At 47.8% G+C, this 22,387-nt stretch overlaps 1 protein-coding gene across 3 annotated transcripts; it reads left to right on the top strand.

The window, feature by feature from the left end:
* The first annotated feature begins 1,140 nt into the window (after nucleotides 1-1,140).
* ARF3 (ADP ribosylation factor 3) lies at nucleotides 1,141-19,846 on the top strand. Of its 3 annotated transcripts, XM_049625371.1 has the most exons (6): nucleotides 1,294-1,351; nucleotides 2,553-2,595; nucleotides 14,811-15,051; nucleotides 15,862-15,972; nucleotides 16,214-16,338; nucleotides 16,894-19,846. In XM_049625371.1, exons 3-6 carry the CDS (start codon nucleotides 14,904-14,906, stop codon nucleotides 17,053-17,055), a joined length of 546 nt encoding a protein of 181 aa, XP_049481328.1. In that variant the 5' UTR covers nucleotides 1,294-1,351; nucleotides 2,553-2,595; nucleotides 14,811-14,903; the 3' UTR covers nucleotides 17,056-19,846. The 3 variants fall into 3 exon arrangements, with proteins under 3 accessions (XP_049481327.1, XP_049481328.1, XP_049481329.1); XM_049625370.1 differs by lacking the exon at nucleotides 2,553-2,595 and having other exon boundaries at nucleotides 1,141-1,351; XM_049625372.1 differs by lacking the exons at nucleotides 1,294-1,351; nucleotides 2,553-2,595 and adding an exon at nucleotides 10,816-10,831.
* Nucleotides 19,847-22,387: the final 2,541 nt, after the last annotated feature.

Here is a 22,387-nt window from a genome sequence, read left to right as displayed (position 1 = left end):
TGCTATTCTCCACGTTAAAATAAGAGAGAAAACAGACTGGGGTAAGAGGAAGAGTAGGGAATGTACACACCAGGAATAGATGGGGACAAGTGTGGCTATCTACCAACCTAGCTCTTCTTGGAAAGCGACAGGAAACAAGGCAAAAAAAAAAAAAAAAGAAAAGAAAGAAAGAAAATAAAGAAAGAAAAAAATCCAGAAAAGCAACAATTTTGGCTCAAGCCTTAGGGAACAGCTATGTGTTCCCTTATACTGCTATAAATGAGGGGAGAGGACACTTAAAGAACCTTCTTTTGTTCTTAGCATTACTAGTGCTCTTCTTCTCGCACAGCAGAGACTGTTCCAAGGCAGCTTTGCGTGTCTAGATCAGGTGCAGAAATGAGTGTAAAGGAAGTGGAGGTGGGCACGAGTGGAGAAACATGGGTGCAAAGTCCCTCACTTTCCTTGGGATACTAAAATTCATAGTCATCTAGTCACACATCGTCAAACCACGCCTCTGAATATTAGGCTTCCACGGGTTGTCTTTCACTTTCCAACCTCCTAACTGGTCCAGAGTCCAATTGTTTCCTTCGATCTCTTAAATTCATCACTCTCTCTCCTCTTCGCCATGGGAAAGGATCTCCTGATTCAGACCCCTGAGTAACCTAGTCTTAGGTGTAGTGAGTAGCAACACTGATGCAGCGAGGGCTCTCAGGGAGTTGCAGCTAACCAGGGTTAAGAAATAAAAGATGTGGTCTGGGGGAACTCTGGAGCAGCGGAATTGAAAAAAAAAAAAAAAAGGTGTGGAAAAGATGTTGTCTAGAAGAGTAAGGTGAGCCATAGCAAGGACTGTTCAATCATACCCTGCTCCTGGCTTTGCCTCTCTGCCCAAACCCTCTCCAGTGTGGCCAGCACGCCGCTCCAGTCATTAAATTCCAGGAATGGCACTGGAGCTTGGGATTCTCACCTCAGTCCCCACTGCTTCATCCCCACTTCCCGGCTCCCGCCTCCGCCACCCTCAGCCTGCAGCCCCCACATCGGCCCCCGCCCAGGTTCAGCTCCAGCACCCGGTTGCCTCTGCTGCAGCCGCTGCCATGGTGATGGATCTCGCGAGAACTGCCGCACGCTACCGCGCAGTTCTCGCGCGATCGGGGAGGTGGGAAGTATCCCGGTCTGGGGGTGGGGGTGCGCCGCACAGCTCCCGTCGCCGTCGCGGCTTCCGGTGCTAGGTGGAGGAAAGGAAGGAGGGAGCCAGGGAGCGGGGCCAGGGGAGCAGTGGTGCCGAAATCGGCTTGGGGTAGTCGGAGGGAGCGGAACCAGTGCCGAGCGGAACCTGCGGGGGCGGAGGCGGCGGCGGAGCTGGGAGCAGGAACAGGTGAGGGGCTGGGGAAGGAAGGCGGGTCTCCGTAGAGGAGAGGCTCGGGGTGGGGGCTGAGGAGATAGACCCCCTCCCCCCGCCCCAGGCATTGCCGGGCAAGGAGCGGTGTGGTCTTTCCCACCGGAGAGCTCGGAGAGGGGGCGCCGGGCCAGTCTCTCGCCTGCCCCCGCATTTGAAGGACGCGGAGCTGGGGTGGGGGTGGGGGGCGCACACGAATTTGTGCCTCTGCCTCGCACGCGGGGGCGACCCGGGCTGCAGTTAGGTTCTCCTCGCCTGCAGGAGGTGGGCTTACGAGGGGTCGGGGTTGAGGTGGAGGAAAACAGTCCGTAAAGAGGTGGTGCGGGGGCGGTGATGACTGTTTTGTATCCTTTTTCTGTTAAAAGGGCTAGGGAATGCCTCTTTTTCCTATCTTCTCTCCCGCTCCACCTTAGCACTAGGAGACCAGAGCCGTGCTGCGGTGACACCCTCTACTCCCATCATGGGGCAGGGGTGCGTAGGGGGTTTAGGGATTAGGTGACAAGGCAAGCTACTGGGGCACCCCGGGGGCACTATTCTGCTAAAGGTTGCGCTTTTGGGTCTTGGGAACCACACGTTGGGAAGAGGGCAGCAGGTGGGGAGCGGGAGGAGAAAAGGCAGGAGAAGGGGGAGGGGGCATCTGATCTTGCTTGGAGAGGAGAGGTGGTGCCTTCCTCCCCCAGGCAAAGCGGGGGCGGTCTCACAGGAGGAGGGAGCAGCTTGTCGCTGGCTCTGAGTTTGTGTCTTCCAATCCGCTTTCTTTCTTTAGGAAGTACCAGGATTCCCGGAACAGAAAATGGAGCCATTGCTTACACCAATGTTTGAGGGAAGGAGGGGGAGGTGGAGTTCCCTGTTAAACCTAGCCACTTGAATAGCAAAGTGGTAGCTCCTCTCTTGGGGGAGTTCCCTTCTTTTTGGGTTGTATTACTGCCGGTCTCATTCTGGCCAGGCCCGGAGGAGTGTGGTATGTGGTCAGGAGTGAGAAGAAATAGTGAGGTCATCCGGTTGAGGGAGAAGCGTAACTCAAAACCTGTCTCTGCTGCTGTTGGATTGGGTCACCCCTGGTCTATGGCATGAAAGTTTTATTGGTAGGAGATCTGCTGCAGGAGTCTGATTGCGTGGGTCAGTGCAACAGGACAGAATCTAGTCTCTGCCTACTTTTCTCCCTTTGTTCCTTAATCAGGTGGTGACCAGCTTTGCTGCCATTTTGTCTTGAGCTTCTTGGGGTAAGTGTCTCCACTTGGCATGACTGGAAGGGAGCAGTGAATTGGTTATTGCCCATTAGACCTGAGTTTGAATAACGTGTCTCTAAAAGCTCATTTTAAGAAAGAAGCTGATCCACAGAGGTCACTTTTTCACAGAATGAATCAATGACCTTGGATTTAGCTGGGAAGGGCCCCCATGTATCACATATTTACGTGCCTCCTGCTTCCCAGCATAGAATTATTACCTTGCACCGTCAACATTTTTGTGTGTCTTGTTTTTCCAAAGAGAAGAAACATTTCAGTTGCAGGGATTGGATCTCATGTTGTGTCACCCACGATGCCCATGCAAACAGTAGACACTCATGATGTATATGGGATGTGAATGGATAGAACTCAACAAGCTTTCTGATTACAGTTTAAGGAAAGAGAAAGAGATGACTTGACTCTCAGGGAGAGTGCCTGGGGAAAGCTGAGTGAGGGTACAAAAGCCCTTAGCCATTGTAATTAAGTCTGAGTCTCTCCACCTTCCTAAGAGGCACAAAACAGGCCTGGATACTGGAAACTAAGACCCAAAAAGAAAAATATTACTAGAACACTAAGTCATTATTTACCTGAAATCTCAGATCCCCTGCTTCTCTATGTGGGCTAAAGGGGTCTCCGTTAAATGTTAAGTCAAAATTGGAATTCTGGAGATTATGGAGGAGGGAGCCAGTATCTGTGGTGTGGTGCCTGGCACAGAAGTGGTGCCAGTGAATGGTAGCTGCTATTATTAAACTGAATGCAAGTATAAAGGAGGGAGGACAGCAGGCTGGAAAGAGTGGGAGTGAAGTCTTAAGTGCACAGAGGGTCATATTGTGCGTGTTCATCTCTGCTACTCTCTTTTCCACTGAGTCAAGAGGAAATGGACTCAGGATAGTGGGTGGGATTTGTTGCTTAAAAGGAGGAACTTCTTTAAAACCAGTTTTGTTAAAGCCGAGTAAATAATAGGGAAATTGTGGAATCTGCTTCTCTGTACACCTTTAGAAATGGCTGCCAAGCAGCCGGAGACTCAAAGCATCTCACTGTGTTTGGTTCTCCTCACCATTTTTTTTTTTTTTCTCCTCACCATTTTTGTTGCAGGTCAATTTAGAGGCAAAATGGTGTGGTAATTGAGAGTGTGGTCCTTGGAATTAGACAAAATTGGGTTCAAATCCTGCCTCTGCTAATTACTAGTTGTATATAATTTCGGTGAAATTACTTGTCCTTTCTTATTCCTCATTTTCCTCATCAGTGAAGAGCATGACAGTGATAGTACCTTCATAATATAGGCATGAGAATTAAATGAGATAACTGAGTGTAAAGCACTCAGTTTCATGCAAAGCATGGTAAGTTTCAAATAAATATTAGTTGCTACGAATTATCATCATCATAATAGTAATAATAATATGAGCACTCAAGGCTGCCTTAGAGAAGGTTGACACAAGAACGACTTGCCGCCTGTGTAGAGGGATGATTGTTACCATGACTTTCTTTGCTGGTTGTAGGCTTATGAGCAATAAAATCTTTTTTCAGCATCAGCCTTACACAGGCAGCTCCTGCTGCCCGAGTGGGAGGTGAAGCTGGAGCAAGGCAGGGGCCTGAACCATCAACTTGGATGCAGGGTGAGGATGTGGAGGCTCAAGAATAGTGTTCATGTTAGAAAAGTCAGCATGGGGTGCCTGGATGGCTCAGTCAGTTAAGAGTCTGACTCAGGTCATGATCTCAAAGTTCGTGAGATCGAGCCCCACATCAGGCTTTGCACTGTTATTACGGAGCCTGCTTGGGATTCTCTCTCTCCCTCTCTTTCTGTCCTCCCCCGCTTGAGTGTTCTCTTCTCTCTCAAAATAAATAAACATTAAAAAAAAAAAAAGCATGATTGAAGTAATGGTCGACTCTGATAAAAGAGCACTCTCGTTGACCTAGGTCAGTGATTTAGATTTCAGGGTCCCTTTATTTTAGGGTTCAGTATTTCAGCATCCTCCATTTCCTGGGCCACTTTTTTCTTTAAAAAAATTTTTTAATGTTTATTTATTTTTGAGAGTGTGAGCGGGAGAGGGGCAGAGAGAGAGAGAGGGAGACACAGAATTCGAAGCAGACTCCAGGCTCCAAGCTGTCAGCACAGAGCCCAACATGGGGCTTGAACCTGCGAACCAGGAGATCATGACCTGAGTGGAAGTCAGACACTCAACCTACTGAGCCACCCAAGCGCCCCTGGGCCATTCGTTTCAGGGTCTCCTTTAAATGTCTACTTCTGAGTACGTTTCAGAATGTACTGTACTGAGGTCCAGAGTTGTGATATCTATGTAATTCTATTTGCTATACATTTTCAACATCTGTTGCAGTTATAGGTAGAGGGCTAGTAAAGCTTTTTGATAGTGAAAAAACATGGGGAACATTTAGAAGGAGTTCCACAAATGTTTGAAGGTTTGTATTATAGCCTAGGTAGGAACTGACTGAGGTAGGGATTCCGTGAACATGTAAGAGCTTTGCATTGGACTTCTCAAAGGACCAGAAGGGACATGGCTCAGGATTTCAGGGATCTACCATTATCACCATATTCCTGAAGAAAGGTGAGATGATGGGGTGTAGCATATCTCATCATACCTTTTAGCTCTTCCGTTACTGATGAGAGCCTCGTATGACGCTTCCTTTGTGAGTGTCAAGCATGGATGTTTAAAAAAGTTTTTAATGTTTATTTTTTAGAGAGCAAGAGAGACAGAGTATGAGTGGGGGAGGGGCAGAGAAAGAGGGAGACACAGAGTCCAAAGCAGGCTCCAGACTCCAAGCTGTCAGCACAGAGTCCGATGCGGGGCTCGAGCTCATGAATTATGAGATCATGACCTGAGCCAAAGTTAGATGCTTAACCAACTGGGCCACCCAGGTGCCCCAAGCATGGATGTTTAAACTTAAATAATTTAAATGTGAAATGAAACATAATTTAGGCTGCAGGAGAACGTTTGCTCTCCGTTGCGATGGTTTTTTTTTTTTTTTTTCAATTTTTTTTTCATGTTTATTTATTTTTGAGAGAGAGAGAGACAGAGCACAAACAGGGGAGGGGCAGAGAGAGAGGGAGACAGAATCCGAACCAGGCTCCAGGCTCCAGGCTCCAAACTGTCTGAACAGAGCCCCGACATTGGGCCTGAACTCATTAACTGTGAGATCATGACCTGAGCTGAAGTTGGACCCTTAACCAACTGAGCCACTCAGGTGCCCCTTCATTGCGATGGTTTTTGACCCTTTCCTCTTTTTTTGTTAAAAGCAATAGAACGTTACCTTGTATAAAATCTTACTTGAAGTCTAATACATTTAATGGATAAAAATGAAGCTGCTCTAGGGGCACCTGGGTGGCTCAGTCGGTTGGGCTGCCGACTTCGGCTCAGGTCATGATCTCGTGGTCCTTCAATTCGAGCCCCACATCAGGCTCTGTGCTGACAGCTCAGAGCCTGGAGCCTGCTTCGGATTCTGTGTCTCCCTTTCTCTCTGCCCCTCCCCTGCTTACTCTCTCTCTTTCTCTCTCTCTCTCTCTCTCTCTCTCTCTCAAAAATAAGAAACATTAAGAATTTTTTTTTTTAAATGGAGCTGCTCTGGTGGTGGTGTAGAGTCATGGAGCATAATTAGAGTCTCTCATGTGGTTCCCCCCACCCCCACCCAGAAGCCTGTGAATCCCACCCAAGGAACCTTAGGGTTCTGAAAATGTAGCAACTACTTCTCGAGTTTGTCAGATACAGGAAGAGGATCAGGGATCACCTATAGAATAGTCTTCCTCAACCTCAGAAATGTTTCACCACCATCGTTAGAACCAGACTCCTCAAAAGCAAGCATGTTAGTCACTAGCCACAGATTAATCATGGTGTTGGGGACATGAAACATGAATAAGGCATGGTCCCTGTTAGCAAGGGGCTCATGGTTTGGTAAAATATTTCCCCAATCTTTTCTCATCATGGCTTACATAGAAAATGGTAATAGTGAGACATGGTGCTTACAAGCTGAGGTGACTGGCCCTTGAATTCTAGCCATCTTAATCTCTGCCTCGCCATCCAGTCTGATGGGATGTATGGCAGACCTGTTATGCATTAAAGGCACATTATTTCCAGCTCTGGAAAGCAAAATAGGCAAATGTAAATAAAACATACTGTGGTAAGTCCTAGAGTAGACATGTATTTGTGGTGCTAAAGGATCAGATGGCTCTTACTCCCCAAGCTAGTTGTTCCCTGTTTTCTGAATCCTTAGACTGCTCTGTAATGATGGGCCTTGTCAAACCATGGCTTCCTGTTTCATCTGTTCACAACAGCTCCGTTTTGACTTGTGAAGTGGGACCAAATTGGGGCAAAGGTTTATTAGGGCTTTAGGCTGACTACTCATGGAATTTCAGTGATGCTATAATTAAGAAAGCATAGTGTTCTGAATAGCTGAGACATTGTATAGATGTAGGCATTGGAACAGCCATGGAGTATCAGGCGATGGAACAGTTGTAAGCTGGTCAGATTCGAAGAATAGGGCAAGCTGATAGCTTTGGTTAGAGGGCAGTGCCACAGAATGTTCCAAAGAAACAAATGAGTCTGGTTTTTATCTGGTCACTGTTTTATGTGGCTAAGTCATGTATTCTGAAACAGACCTGTTTCTCTGTTCTGACTTGCTGAGGTTTGTGCATGGGAAGAGCCAGGCCCTTCCCAGGTGTTTGGGTCTTTCTAATCAGACAGGGGCAATTTAGGATCTTTACTTGATAATGTGGCCTTCTTTGAGGTTCTATATTGGAGTCATCTTCTCAGACTAGAAGGGAAACTGGCATAATGATTCCGCCTGAGCCTAAACAACTGTTAAGTGGAACCTAATTTTAGTTAGGTATGTTTTAATTTGTAACAATATCATCAATTGTCTAATAGCTAAGTTCAATAGGTATCTTTCAGGCCTTATCTTAATTTGACACTTCTAAAGCCTTTGACCCTCCTTCCTTTTTTTAAAATGTTTTTTACTGTCTTGACTTCCTTTGGGCCCCTCTGGTACCTTCTTACTCTCTTTCCTGGCTTCTGTTTTTGCCCAGTGCTTTAAATGTTGACATGCCCCAGGTTTTTGCCTTTGGCCTTTTTTTCCTGTCCCACTGTACACACTCTCCCTAGATATACAGTTAGAGTAGCATCAGTTGCAAAAGACAGAACACACACGTGTGGCTTAAACAGTAAGTGAATTTATTAAAGCGTATATCTTGAAGTCTAGGTGAAATAAACCAGACACAAAGGAATAAAAGTGTATGATTCTATGTGTATGAAGCATCTAGAACAGTCAAATCCATAGACAGACGTAGAATGGTGGTTGCCAGGAGCTGGAGGTAGGGGAAGTGGCAGTTATTATTTAAGTTACAGAGCTTAAATTTGGGAATATGAAAATGTTCTGAAGATAGATGGTGGTGCACAACAGTGTGAATGTATTTAATGCCATTGAACTGTGCACTTAATGGTCAAAATGGTAAATTGTGTTATGTGTATTGCTCTCTATACACACACGAAGAAATGTAGGGTTACAACACTTTTCTTTTTAATCTACCAGCTTGGCAGGGTCATTAAGAATGCAGATTTTCTTCATTTTTCTGCTCTGACAGCCTAGAGTTCTTATGTCTGTGCCTTCGTGTTCTCAGCATCTCATCCTTCTATGTCAACATCTATAGGCTAGATTGGGGCGCCCGGGTGGCTCAGTCAGTTAAGCATCCAACTTCGGCTGAGGTCATGATCTCACAGTTGGTGAGTTCGAGCCCTGCGTTGGGCTCTGTGCTGACAGCTCAGAGCCTGGAGCCTAAAGGCTGGAGAAGAGAATGTTGCCATATGTTTTTTGTTTTTTTTTTTAAATAAAGTCTATTTATTTATTTTGAGGGAGGGAGGAAGGGGGGGGGAGAGAGAGAGAGAGAGAGAGAGAGGGAGACAGAGACAAACACAAGCCAGGGAGGGAGATAGAGAATCCCAGGCAGGCTCCAACCACCAGCGCAGAGCCTGATGTGGGGCTTGAATTCACAAACTGTGAGATCATGATTTGAGCTGAAATCGAGAATTGGACGCTTAACTGACTGAGCCACATAGGTGCCCCAAGCATATGTCTTTTTTTTTTAAGATTGAGGAAAACTTTCCTGGATGCTCCCAGCAGACATTCCCCATGTCTTATTGGCTAGAATTAGCATATAACCATTCGTGACTCAGTCACTGGCAGGGGAAATGAAATGCCTATATCCCTTAGGCTGATCACTTTTCCTACCCTAGAGTTGGGGAAAGGTATCTTTATACCCCCAACCCCAACATCTGAACAAATTAGGTCTTCTGTTAGAAGAAAGAAGAGGAAGAATAACTGTTTGGGTAGATAGCCAGTAACTCCTGTCATCCTGGATCTTAGTTTCTCTTACAGCTTCAGTTACCATTTCTGCAGATGATTCTCAAATACCCAGCCTAACTTTTCTCCTGAAAATCAACTTAGCACCTCAAAATCAAACTTTATTCTAAAAACACCTTCAATCTCAGATCTGTTTCTCTTGTATTTCTTGTCTGAAGAAGTCTCACCAGATCACCCAGTCATTTAACAGTCATTAAATCCTGTGGATTCTACGATTTTGATGTTTCAAATCTGTCCTCTCCTTTTTATTGCCACCTCTGGTTCAGAAGTTTTGATTTGTCAGCGGTATTACCGTACCTCCCACATGGTCTTTCTGTCTCAAGTCTTTTCTCTTTATTTTTTAACGTTTTTTAAATTTATTATTGAAAGACAGAGCATGAGCATGGGAGGGGCAGAGAGAGGAGGAGACACAGAATCCAAAGCAGGCTCCAGGCTCTGAGCTGTCAGCACAGAGCCCAACGCGAGGCTCGAACTCACAAACTGCGAGATCATGAGCTGAGTCGAAGTTGGATGCTTAACTGACTGAGCCACCCAGACGCCCCAAGTCTTTTCTCTTTTTAATTTATACCCTAAACTATTGCCAGAATGGTCTTTTTTTTTTTTTTTTTTGGAAAGTAAGCTTTACGTCTAACATGGGGCTCGAACTCCTGACCCTGAGATCAAGAGTTGCATCCTCTGCTGACTGAGCCAGGCACACCCAGAATGGTCTTTCTAAAGCATATACTTGATCATGTTATTCAATATGGCCTTTAAGGCCCTTCATGATCTAGCCCCTGCTTACCTCCAGAGTCATCACTTTCTTCTACCCACTATGTGATATCCAAATAATCTGCCTCTCAGATGCACCTGGCTTTGTCTAGTAAAAAGTGCTGTCTCTAACTCAAGTCTTTACGTCTTTGACGTGCTGTTCCCTCTCCCTCTTTATTGTTTAATTACTTCCTATTCTTCCTTTAGGAGTCAGCTCAGGTGTGACCTGAGAATCAGAGAATCGCCCTTTACCCCTGTTTTTTTTTTTTCAACTTTTTTTTTTTTTTTTTTTTTTTATTTATTTTTGGGACAGAGAGAGACAGAGCATGAATGGGGGAGGGGCAGAGAGAGAGGGAGACACAGAATCGGAAACAGGCTCCAGGCTCCGAGCCATCAGCCCAGAGCCTGACGCGGGGCTCGAACTCACGGACCGCAAGATCGTGACCTGGCTGAAGTCGGACGCTTAACCGACTGCGCCACCCAGGCGCCCCTACCCCTGTTTTGATTAGCTGCTCCAGCTTTCTGTCCCCATAATACTATGTGCTTATCTCATTCTTACCCTCATGCTGTTTTGTAATCCTGGGTTTGCTAGTTTTCCTTTCCCATGACAGTTTCATGAAGGCAGAAGCTGTCTTCCTCTCTGTATCCCTAGTTCCATATACTCAATAAATGCTTAATGAATGGATGGAAGCTGACATCTGAAGCTATTTCTTGGCTTTGGGAAATCTCTGAGTCCAGTAGAAGTCATTGAGATACTAATCTAGGAGTTCTTGTGTGCTTGTGATTATAGTGCTCTTGAGACAAAAACTTGGAAAGCTTATAGAGGTCACAAGCCAGCTGTGCTAAGGAAGCTAAATACAGGCGGACCCTGCTTTTGTTTCCTTAAATTTTATTGGTCTGCTCCATTGGCTTTGCTAAAAATAGCATCTCTATTAGTGATATCTCAATGTGAAAACCGTCTGGGAGCAAAGCTGCTTTTAGTGCACCCTGCTTGGCAGCAGACTTTGGTTTTCCTTTCCTCGGACCCATCATGTAGCCTGAAGAGGAGGAGGTGGTGCCAGATCAGAAGTCCCCTCGGAGGTGTCTTACGACGCAAGCCTGAGTCAGCCACAGGAGTCAGGTGAGGGGAGTGTGTGCGGCAGACCGAGCTGTGACTCTCAGTATCACTTGGAGAGTGAGGCAAGAATGTTCCTGCAACACACACAAGCCAAGATGGCTGAGCAGTTTCAGCAACAGCCTGCCTCTCCTGGGGGGGTGGAAGGATGGGCTTGGGGGCCGTAAGTAGCCCTCAGTGAGGACATCCTCAAATGAGGCTTAAATCAGGCAGTATGCTTGATTGAACTCCTGCAGTGTCCCAGACAGATTGTCCTGGAACACGTTTTTTTAGAGCTCTTCTTGTCGTTTGTACCACTGATAACAAAGTTTGTGATTGTAAAATAGAATGTTGAGATAATTTTTAATACTAGAGATATTACTGTATTCCATTTTTTATCCTAAGCCACTCACCTTTAGTTTTAACTGCTGATTCCTGGTTTCTAACAGCCCATGGAACCCTGGCATTTTGCCCTGTGAACACAGGAGTGCCATCTGTGGTAAAAGAGAGTAACTATAGGCTGCAGAGTACCTAAGGAAACAATCCAGGGTTTATGGTTTGTTTTTTGTTTTTTGTTTTTTTCTTTTTTGCCATTCTGCCTCCCAGAGCTTTTTCTAGGAATGCATTATGGTGAAAGTGAGAATCAGCTGTATAGACCAAGATTTGTGTTCGTGGCACAAAGCTGAAAGTTGCCACCATCCTCATGGTAGGGGCATCAAGCTGTCTGGTAATAGGGACAGATCAAGAAAACCAATACCCACTTTGGAATGCTCATCTGAGTCAAGCTCTTGATTATATTAAAGAGGAGCCATAATTTCCACTAATGTCAAGGCCCTGGGCTTCCCCCCAGAGGACATGTGGTAACTCCTTGGGCATTTCATCAGTTATCCATCTGCCACATTGTGTATTAAGCGGCAAGAGAAAATTCCACCAATTTTAGTCTTCTAGTCTTTTTGGGGTGTTTCCAAACCAGTCTTTGGGTCAGGTATTGTGGAGAATGGCCAAGAATTGACAGGATATCTAAGAAACCATCGGTGCATTACACAAAGATACCAAGTGCTGCTAGGGCAGAGGAAATGATATAAGAACAACCTCAGATGAGGCTTAAATTGGCCCATGTGCTTGATTGAACTCATATAGTGGAATTGGCACTGGGAGTGGGACGGATCCAAAATAAAAGGCATAGTCCCTGCCCATGGAGAATACAGTTAAGCTGGAGAGACGGTAAATATACAGACTTATAAAGAGGAAAAAACTCCACAAGTTAGTAAGTGCCACTTGAGTGGTTCAGATGATTCAGGGACATACCAGGAAATAGAAATAAGTGTAACACTGGGATTAGCTTTTGAACCAAGACATTAGCATGCTAGCTTAGCAAAGAAGCAAACCAAAGTACAAGGTTTGCATGTTTGGGGGCAAGGGGTATTTTTCAGTCACTGCTGTACTCACAGTTGATAATCATTTACTCAGCAATAATTTCATTCACGAAGGACAGCAAGATAAATGTGTGGCATAAATTTAATACAGAATCTGGGCCGAAGCCTATTACCAAAGTCTTAAAGGAAAGTATCATCTGGAGCTGGAGAAAAGGACACCTGAGCAGGAGACAAGATATAAAACTAGGAAGACTTGGGGAAGATTTAAATTTCTGTAGGTGATGGTGGCAGGACGGGAAATCTGACTACTACAGATTGCTGGGGTTGATGGAATCTAATCTTATTAGTTGGGCAGATGTCCCCTCCTGCCTCAGGGATCCTCTGGGATCTGTCTGCCTGGGTGGGTTGAGGCAGGATGGGCAGGGACGATGGCTAGTGGGCGACTTGGCTGAAGTTGAGCCCTAAGGTTGAGCCAGGTCCTCTCTCTGGGGTGTGAGCCCTTTGGGTCAGGGGCAGGGCTCATCTGAGGAACCTACCAGGAGCACCACGCCTGGCTCATTAGTGGATGTCTGAGAAGGCCTTTGAAGATGAAACACTCCGTAAGCACTCATTGTTTCTGTTTTTTGGACAAACTAGTACTTTGGTCTCCAGGGGCTGTTGATCTGGCTCCTTTGTGCTAGTCTGGAATTTGCTGCAAACTGAGGAGAGTAGGAAACAAACAGAACTTAAATAGTTTTTGAGAAAACAGCTAAACTCCCACTAAACCCCCCATGCTTTAGCTTGTAAATAGGATTCCTACCCATCCACCTTTCACATTCTTGGGTTTGGGTGCACTCTGTCTTGACCTGTTCCTTCGCCTGCTGGGTTTGGGGTGTGTGTGTGTGTGCCTCTGGTTCCCAGACTCTATAGAGAATGCCAGCAGCTGGCATATGGTGATTGCTGAATAAGCTGCCTGCTGACGCATGTCTCCTGCAGGCACAGAGAACTGGCTGGCATGGGCGATTCTGAACCCCTGTTTCATTGTTGTTTCAAAGATGCATTTCTGTGGCTGTCCTGTTGCATAGAGAAGGGAGGGAAGAAGAGAAAATGAGTGACTCTGATTTTGTCTTTGGGGGCAATAGGTAGTAGGGTGGAAGGATGGGCATTTTGTACCTTCATAGTGGTTCTTACTGCTGTCGTCTTCACTTTTTTAGCAGGTATTTGTTAAGTTCCTAGTATGTACCAAGCATAAGCTTCCAATCTGAGTGAGCTGCTAGTAAGGCCAGTTATAGACCTTACTATTTTAGTTCATTTGTTCCACTGCTATGTGCCAGGCACTAGTCAAGGTACCGGGAACACAGCAGTGAACAAAATAAAGAGCCGACATTGTAGAAGGAGAAAAACACAACAGCAAGAAACAAATGTGTGATGTGTCTGATGCTGAGAAATGCTATGAAGAACAGTGAAGTGGGATAAATGGGGTAGAGAGTGATGTGTGTATGTTTTGGTGGTTGTAGAAGGCCTCTTTGATAAGGTGATACTCAAATGGATGCCCGAAGGAAGTGAGGGAGTACTCTGGGAAGGTTATCTGGGAGAGCGGCACTCAGGGCAGAATGAAGAGCAAGTACAAAAGCTTTGAGACAAGAAGGTGTTGGGGAATTGAAGTGGAGTGAGCCAAAGGGAAAGCAGTAGAGGATCTAACAACAGAAGCAGGGGAATGCAGATCATGCAGGACCTTGTAAGCCACGGTATGGCTTTGGGTTTTACTGAAAAGGAGATACGAAGCCAAGAGAGGGTTGAACCGAGAAGCAGCATGACCTGATTTTGGTTTTAAAAGCAGTCTGGCTATGTGGAGAATAGACTGAAGGGGGTGGGGGGAAGAGGCAGGGAATGAGGTGACTGCCTCATTGCAGGTGAGAATGTAGAAAAGCTGTCCTTGGATGGGCCACAGTGAGCCTAGGAATGAGGGGGAGCCTCTCCCCACCCCATCTCCCAGCTTGGCGTACGGTTGTATGAACGGGAACAACTTGAGCAGCTGGCACTTCACAAAGTGGAAAGGATCAGCCTCTTTTAGGGAGTGTTATTTTCTTATTTCTTCCTCATTGATTTTGGTGTGCGGAAGGAAGGTGGAATTATAGAAGTAGAGAAAGGGAAGAAGTGGAGTCCCTTGATTTGAGCAGAGAGCCTGGACCTTGGGAACCTGGCAAGCCTAAACCTTGTCAGGAGTCACAAAGAGCCACTCCTCATTCCACTCCCTCCTCTCCCAGCCTTTCCGGGAGTCTCAGGGTAAGGCTGAGGGAGGGAGGGGCATTCATGGTCTCATAAGACCTTATATGGTATAGAGTGTCAGAACTCAAGGGACTCTAGAAGTCATCTAGTTCAACCCCCTCCATTTAGAGGGGCAGATATGGATGGGTGAAATAACTCGTCCAAAGTCACATGGGTATATTACTAGCAGAGCAGGGGTCCTGAGTGTTCACTGCTTTGTCTCTGCTCCCAGAGACTCAGGATGTGTCTGAGTAGGACTTGATCTTCCTAGTCCTCTCAGGCTCTCGGTTTGGCATGAACTCCAGCCGTGACTTTGGCAAATCCCGTTTGCACGAAATCCTGACTAGCAGATGGTGGTGATGAGTTTATGTTTCTTTGCCTAGGATCAAGTTCTCCATACCAGGGGCCAGGCCAAAACCAGACTGCCACTGCCCCCACTTGAGCCCGCCTGTCCTCAGAAAGTGGTTGCTGTGATCATGGGTAATATCTTTGGAAACCTTCTCAAGAGCCTGATTGGGAAGAAGGAGATGCGTATCCTGATGGTGGGCCTGGATGCTGCAGGAAAGACCACCATCCTGTATAAGCTGAAACTGGGGGAGATCGTCACTACCATCCCCACCATCGGTAAGGGTGCAGCTTAGATGTAGGCTTTCATGCCAACAGCTGAGCCAGGCAGGGGGCCTATTCCTAGATCCCCCACCTGGCCACCAGGCAAGTCCATGCAACTTGGGGGGATTCAGGGAAGGATGGTTATTTAGCTTACTAGCAGGTGCTGGGGCTGCCGTTTGCCCACCTACCCTGGTCCTCTCTGATGCGGGAACTTCCGAAGCCTGGCACTGAACAGTCGCCCTGAGGCACTGAGCTGGTTTATTCTTTGTGTTGTTTGGAAAGTGGGTGAAAGGCTTTGATGTTCCTGCCAGGGGCCAGGAGTTGGTTCGGTTTAGATCCTCAGTGGCCCTGATCCTGGTTAAGACCTGCCTGTGGGAGGGAGAGAATTTGCCTTATTGACGGGGCTCCAGATCATCATTGTCCATTGGTTCTGCATTTGGGGCTCCAGGACTATAGCTCACTTTTTCTTCACCGTGTTTCCCAGGCCCTACTTCTTAGCTGTGGCAGACTCTGGTGGCTGAGGTACAGGAATGGGGCTGAGTCATTTCTTTGCAGGAGGGAGAGGCAAAGACTGAGAGAATGAGTGGAGAAGGTTAGCTCATGTTACCCAGGCGATTGTGAACCTCCTGACTGGCCCTTCTCATTCTCTTCCTCTTTTTCTCTTTTTGGCCTTTAGGCTACTAGGTCAGGGAATACCAGGCCTGAGGAAGCCTTAGTTTCCTTTGCTAGGATCATAGCCAGGCTGGGGGAAACAGAAATGAACCCACCTGGGTATTGTTCGCAGGCCTGGTGTTTGAGGCCAAGTGGCCATTGTTTTTTCCAAAGGGTTCAACGTGGAGACAGTGGAGTACAAGAATATCAGCTTCACAGTTTGGGATGTGGGTGGCCAGGACAAGATTCGGCCTCTCTGGAGACACTACTTCCAGAACACCCAAGGTATGGAATATGAATTGCCCAGGTTGGCACGGGTTGGTTGGGTATGACCAGAAGGAATGACCTTCATTTTTGGTTATGGGCAGCCAGTTCTTGCCCGGCTGCAACTCCTAGGGGTGGGAACAAAAGAGGAAAGGGAGCAAATATTTGGAGGGCATGTGGAGGGTGTCGTCTTTTGGTGGTGTGTGTGCGGGGAGGGGGAGTTCATCTGCTGTCTTGTGCAGCCCATGCTCTGCCTCCCTAGGGTTGATATTTGTGGTCGACAGCAATGATCGGGAGCGAGTAAATGAGGCCCGGGAGGAACTGATGAGGATGCTGGCAGAGGATGAACTCCGGGATGCAGTGCTCCTTGTCTTTGCAAATAAACAGGTGAGACTTCTCCCCACCCCTGGATTTGAGAGATGACAACCTGGCTGTAGAAATCATGAGCCTTGGGGCTTATTGTATGGGAAGCCCTGTGTTCTCAATTTTGGAAGTGTGGGAAATACGATTAGCTGGCTTCTTTACGTTCCTCTTCTTGTCCCCCACCCAGCTTTAATTAGCAACATTTCTGTCCTCAGAGATTTGGTGTGGTAGATACATCACCTCAAATCCCTCCTTCATCTTCCCTGATGTCTACTTTAGTGGAACTGCCCTCACTCCTGCAGTCAGACAGACATGATTCTTTGCCCAGTCTGAATCACCTCTCCACTTCCCTACCAACCCCATATTTGGTTTGCAGCTCCCCAGTGGAATGACCTTTAGTGCCTTGAATCTATGGCTCTAGGATGACTAAATCCAAAGCTGCTCCTTAGGACCTTGTTCTGGCTCCTACAATGGAGGAGGAGGAGAGGGTGCTGGTACACATCTCTTTGGTAGATGGGTGCTCTAGAAGCCTTTGAAAGATCCTGAGGCTCCTTTTTGTGTGTCTTCCTCGCGCTCCAGGATTTGCCTAATGCTATGAACGCTGCCGAGATCACAGACAAGTTGGGCCTGCATTCCCTGCGTCACCGCAACTGGTACATTCAGGCCACCTGTGCCACCAGCGGGGACGGGCTGTACGAAGGCCTGGACTGGCTGGCCAATCAGCTCAAAAACAAGAAGTGAGAGCCAGGCAGCCCTATTCGACCACCCCACCCACCCCTGACACACCTACTGTCTCCCTACCCCAGTCCTGCCCCTTCCTTCCCGTTGCCAGTGTGGCCAGGGCCCTGGGTATCATGTCCGCATGCCCAACAAGAGCCTTGCCTCCCCTGCCTCCCCTCCTCTTCCCTGTCCATGACCAGTCCCCAGTTGTTGTCCTGATGATGAATCATTCCAATTTATCGGATTTAAAACAAAAACAAGGTTGTTATGGTTTCATGGGGTGGCCCTCCTCATCCTTGGGTTTGGGAGGTGGGGTGGGGTATTCTCTTCGTTCGCTTCGTTTGGCTCTGGTTGCTGTGCTCTTGGCATCTGAGTCCCTTCCCTTTCCCCACAGGTCCTTCTCCTATTCCCCGTCTTCCTTTCCTTTGCCACCGTCTCCCCGTTCTACATGGAAATTGCACGGGCCTCTCTGTGTGTGCGTGCATGTGTGCGCGTGTATATACATGTATAGAGAGATATATATGCAGGGGCCGGGGGAAGGGTGGAGGGGTGGAGTGCAGCTCGAGGCTGGGAGCCAGGACACTGCCCGCTCTAGCCTATCATCTGCCTCTCCCATGTTGATGAGATAAAGGGAAGAAGGTAGAGGGAAGGCTGTCCCACTTGCACTGGTTCCTCTCTTCTCTGCAGGTGGGTTTTTCTGGATGATAGGATGGATGGTGGATTTTCCACCACCATCTTCCCGTGTACCTCTCTCTCCTGCTTAGGGCAGGGGGGTGGTGTTTATCTCTAGATGACTGTTCCCAAGGAGATACCATTCTGCCCTGCCTTGTTAGTGGGGAGAAGAGAGGAGCCCACTCACTCTTACCAGCCCAGTGTTCAACTGGTCCTCCTCCTCATCCTTAGATCTGTTCCTCAGGAGCTTGTGGGGAAGATAGGGAGAGCAAGACCATGGGGGTGTGTTTGGGACCAAGGGCGCTGGGGGGGGTGGGCCTCAGGTTTTTCATCTTCATACTTTTGTGTTGTTACGAGGTGAGGCATGGATCAGTCCTGTTCCTGCCTTCCCATGTGCCCCCCCCTTCCTTATCTTCTGATCTTGGGGATTGGGTGGTTCATCTATCCTTTGTCAGAAGTTTCCTCACTTTAGGAGTCCTGCTGGCCTGACCAGGGCTGGCTGGGTGGTTTAATGGGAAGCAAGGGAGTGGGGGTGACATAGCAGACCTCAGTTTCAATTCCCCTTCTCTCTACTTCACTCTTTTTTTAGTCCAGGATGTGCTGAAGGCTGAAAATTTTCTATTCTGTTTCTAGACCCTCAGGCTATCCTGCTGTCCCTCCTGACTCCCATCCCAACAGTTTTTCCCTGCCCGTTTCACCCACTTCCCATAAATCAATTTGAGGGTTGGAGTGGAGGAAACAGAACTCTGAAGTAGTTGTTGGTGCTGGTGGGATGCAGTGGTCTTCAGAGTCCTCCCACCATAATTAGGTAGTTGTTCAGAAGCTGCTGCTGCTACTGCGTCTCTCTGTGTACAGGGGGCGCTTGTCCCTGACGTCCTGGCCTGGGTCCTGACTTTGCGGTTTCTGTGAAGCCGTGGCTTTTCTGTGGGCTCCTGTGTGTGCTGGCTGCGCCCTGAGCTCCTGAACAGCCACCCATAATCTTTCTGCTAAGGTCAGGGCCCAGGCCCCCTGACAAGCATGGCTGAGGGACCCCTTCCCAGAAGGAGTGTCCCAAGCCCCACCCCATGGGGCCAGGCTTCCTGCTACCTTTGTCTACAACAGGCAGATCAGTATCCCCACCCTGACCCAGGTTGAACTGTGAAAGAGAGGTTCCAGGGGTGTCTCCCTCAGTGCCAGTTCCTTAGTGATGTACTATTTACCCAAGATGCAGTGGGTGTGGTGTGTGCAGGTCTCTTGATCTCTAGGCCTGTGTGTGTGTGTGTGTGTGTGTGTGTGTGTGTGTGTGTGTGTTTGGTGGCGGGGTGAGGGGAGAGGGGTGCTGGAGCTTCTATTTCATTTTAATGTATATTCACTCCCATGAACTCCATGGATGCTTCCCTCCACCCCTTTTCTTTGCTTCTGCCTCAGTTTCCTCATGTTTTTGCTCCTGCTCCTGTTTCCTCTCCCTTCCTGAACTCTTTCCTTGGCCTTCTCAACTCATTCACTGCTGTTGCCTGCTGTCGTCTCCCCTTTCCTTGTTTCATTCCTACTTAGGATTCCCCACTCTTGATCTTTGCGGTAGGTGAGAATTTTGCCTCTTCTCCTGCCTCCCAGTCTGACTCTCCCTAGTTAGATGTCAGTCCCAAATAGGTTTTTCTCATTTTAGGCCCACTCCTACCTTGCTTTGGGGAGCTCCAGAGACCAGCGGGCCTGAGCGTTAGGAAGCAGCCTTGGAGGTTGCCTTGGTGCTGCTCAAGGATGTATCCAGCAGGGGGCAGTAAGTGATCTTGGTAGTGTCCCTGGCTGCCAGGCCCTTGGCACGGGTGGTCTCTTCAACATTCCCATTCACCTAAAAGCTCTTTTTGGATTGGGTTTTTCATTCCATTTTTGCTTGCTCCCTTCCACACTCTTCTCTGGGAGATTTAATTTTATGCTTTCCTTTGTTACAGCCTCTTCCCCCCTGGAGAATCCCCCACCCCCCCAAAGTTTGTTTTGTGGTGTTATGGTGGTAACTGCAGTTCTGAACTGGTTTTTCTCTTCTTTTTTCCTCCTCTGGAATGTAGACTGTATATGTTTAATAACTCACCTTCTCTCTCCTTGCTCAAAATGTGGGATACGCGATGACTGTGACCCTGGTTGGAAATTAAACTTGTTTTATGCAGCTTTGGAGCAGACCTTCATCCTTGATGTGCAGCAGCCATGGGACAGTAGTTTAATGGTGAGGGTACTTCTGTCTTTGGTCCCTCTCTGTAGACTGCTCCTTCTCTCAGCAAAGGGGTAAAGGGCACACTTGACAGGGATGGGGCTGGGGGAGAGTGAGATTATTGAGGAACTTAGGCTTATCTCTACACTGCTTACTACTTCCCATCATACTCCAGAGAGGAGCGTAAATGAATTGGGCACCAGAGTGTGAGGCCTTTGTGACTTTGCTCCTTAGTTGTAACGGGTTTTATCCTGTACCTTGCTTTATTTATCACTGCTGGTAGACACTAGAGACTTGAGTGGCTAGAGGACCCTGAACTCAGAGTGACCCAGACTGCCTCCACTCTCAGATCTCCTGAGCCCTGTGCATCAGGTGCTTACAGTTGGAACAGGGTCCCCTCATCCATAGACTGGAGTCCCCTCACTCGTCTAATTTTGGATTTTGGCAGTGAGTAAGCATGAAGGGTAAAGGCCTGGATAGTGTAATGAACTTGATGCTCTTTACAACTGTGGCCCTGTATCACCACTGCCTCAGGCATGTGGTTCCCCATTGTCAGGATGCCAAACCTCATCCAGAGATTCCACAAATGTCTTGAGGGAAAGGACAAGCCTCCGCCCTCCCAATCCACTCCTGTCACTACTCTTCCTCTCCTGCTAATACTGTCTGGCTCCAGGCAAAGAAAGAGATAGTGCTCCCCTTTCTTTAGGGGGTGAGATCTGGGTGAGCTAGGCAGGCCATCCCCACTCTTGCCACTTTCTTAAGTGTTGTGGGAAAGGGACAGGTTTTAGGCATATAGTAAGTTTGAGAGCCCCGAGTGCCGGTGTGAAGTAAATCATTTGTATTCAGTTACCTCCCTGGTCCTCAAAAGCTCTGCCTGGTGACCAGTGTTACTGATAAGAGCACATTTATAAGTATGTTCCTTCTAGAACAACCCCTCATAAGATCGTGATAATAGAGAGGACTTTAGCTGGATGGCAGGCCAGTGGGTGTCTTTTGACCCCTGAAGAGGACAACCTGATCTGTTTTGTCCCTCAGTACTCTATTTAAGATTCCAGAAGGGAGGTGCGGGGGAACCCTCTTGTGTCAGTTGCTTAAACCTTCCAGCTTCTTTCAAGAGGGGTTGGGGGGAAGAGGGAGAGACTTAACCTGGAAAGTAAGTGTTTGGCATCCAGCTCTTAGGACAGATAGCAACCTTATCTGCCCAGAACTTGAGTAGCTCTTCAGTCATGGCTTGGCAGACTTGGGCCCAGGGTCTACCTCAGAATGATCTGGGTAACGGAGCTTCCAACATGAGCTTGGAGAAAGTGGAAGGCTTTGGATTGGTCAGGCTGGCGTGGACAGAACTGTCCTCCTCGTTACAGAGTTTGGGGTCAGCGGCAGGGAAAATGAGTGTGGGTATGTGTGAGTTTCTCAGACTAGAGGTATAAGGTCTGAAGGCTCTGGGGATTCGCTGCTATCACTTCCAGTTCAAGTGCCTAGATTGGTCAGAGCAGAACATTGACAGGTATTTACTTAGTACTTGTGAGGGTTCCAGACCTGTGCTAAGAAGGAAGTCAAACCACTGGATAGACCTGGGAATCCATTTTTGGGATGCTTTGAAATCCTTTGGGATATCCATAGTGCAGTACATTGGGGTAGTGAGAGTTGGGGAATAACTGGGGGATACCCCTTTGCTACTGCTTGGTGCACAGAGTGGTGTCTTTGGGCAGGCAGTCATAGTACTAAGAATGCTTCCAGTTCTGAAGGGTGTGGAATTAGGAGGGTCAAAGTCCATCTCTCTACTTTCTAACCTGGTACCTGGAGGGATAGAGTTTCCTGCTGGTCGCTGAGGAAAGATAGGATCCAGTGGCCTTCCTTCCTCTACAGGTTTTTCATTCTAATTGGGTTTCCTGGCCCTGATTGCTGGGGTTGGGTAAGAAATGACCCTGAATTCCTGAGCAAAGGGAAGAGGAGGTTAAGTCTGAGGAAATCCAAACCTTATGAAAGGGAGCAAGGCCACTGAAGGCAGTGGCTGGAGGTCTGGAAGTGACGAACTTGTGTCAGGACTGATGACCATCATGGCTTGAAGGTGAGTGTCTGCTTATGTGTGTCACTTTGGCCATCAGCTACAGAAGAGAGGATCTGGGCTCTAGTTTAGGAACAAATCTGGTTTCCGAACTGAACATCGTGGAGTCGAGAGGATGACACTCAAGCCAGAACTTTGGCTCTCTAGGCCCAGAGCCAACCAGTGCTACCTATGCACGCTTCCTCCCACCACCCTTACTCCTAACCAGGCACGTTGAAAGCTGTCTCTGAAGAGGTCTGGACAGTCAGTCTGGGCCTGGCAGGAGGTTTGAGAATGAACTTGTCCACCTGGCACCCTGCCCCCACCATGCCCCCCCAACATCCACCCCTTCGTCACACACATTGTTGAGAGTCCTCCTAGAACAGAATTGAGTACAAGACCTTTTCAGGGTTGGAGGACTTAGCGTGGGGCTCTGAACCACAGGGATTTAGATG

This window comes from Panthera uncia, chromosome B4 (genome assembly GCF_023721935.1).
Source record: "Panthera uncia isolate 11264 chromosome B4, Puncia_PCG_1.0, whole genome shotgun sequence".
Taxonomy (NCBI): Eukaryota; Metazoa; Chordata; class Mammalia; order Carnivora; family Felidae; genus Panthera; species Panthera uncia.
This window is presented reverse-complemented; position numbering and strand designations above follow the sequence as displayed.

What these genes read in the sequence shown, in the direction of transcription:
- ARF3 (XM_049625370.1), top strand. Translation starts at nt 14,904, where the DNA reads ATGGGTAATATCTTTGGAAACCTTCTCAAGAGCCTGATTGGGAAGAAG. An exon ending in CACTACCATCCCCACCATCG is followed by an intron (nt 15,052 to 15,861) that starts GTAAGGGTGCAG and finishes TTTTTTCCAAAG; the next exon opens with GGTTCAACGTGGAGACAGTG. An exon ending in TTGTCTTTGCAAATAAACAG is followed by an intron (nt 16,339 to 16,893) that starts GTGAGACTTCTC and finishes CTCGCGCTCCAG; the next exon opens with GATTTGCCTAATGCTATGAA.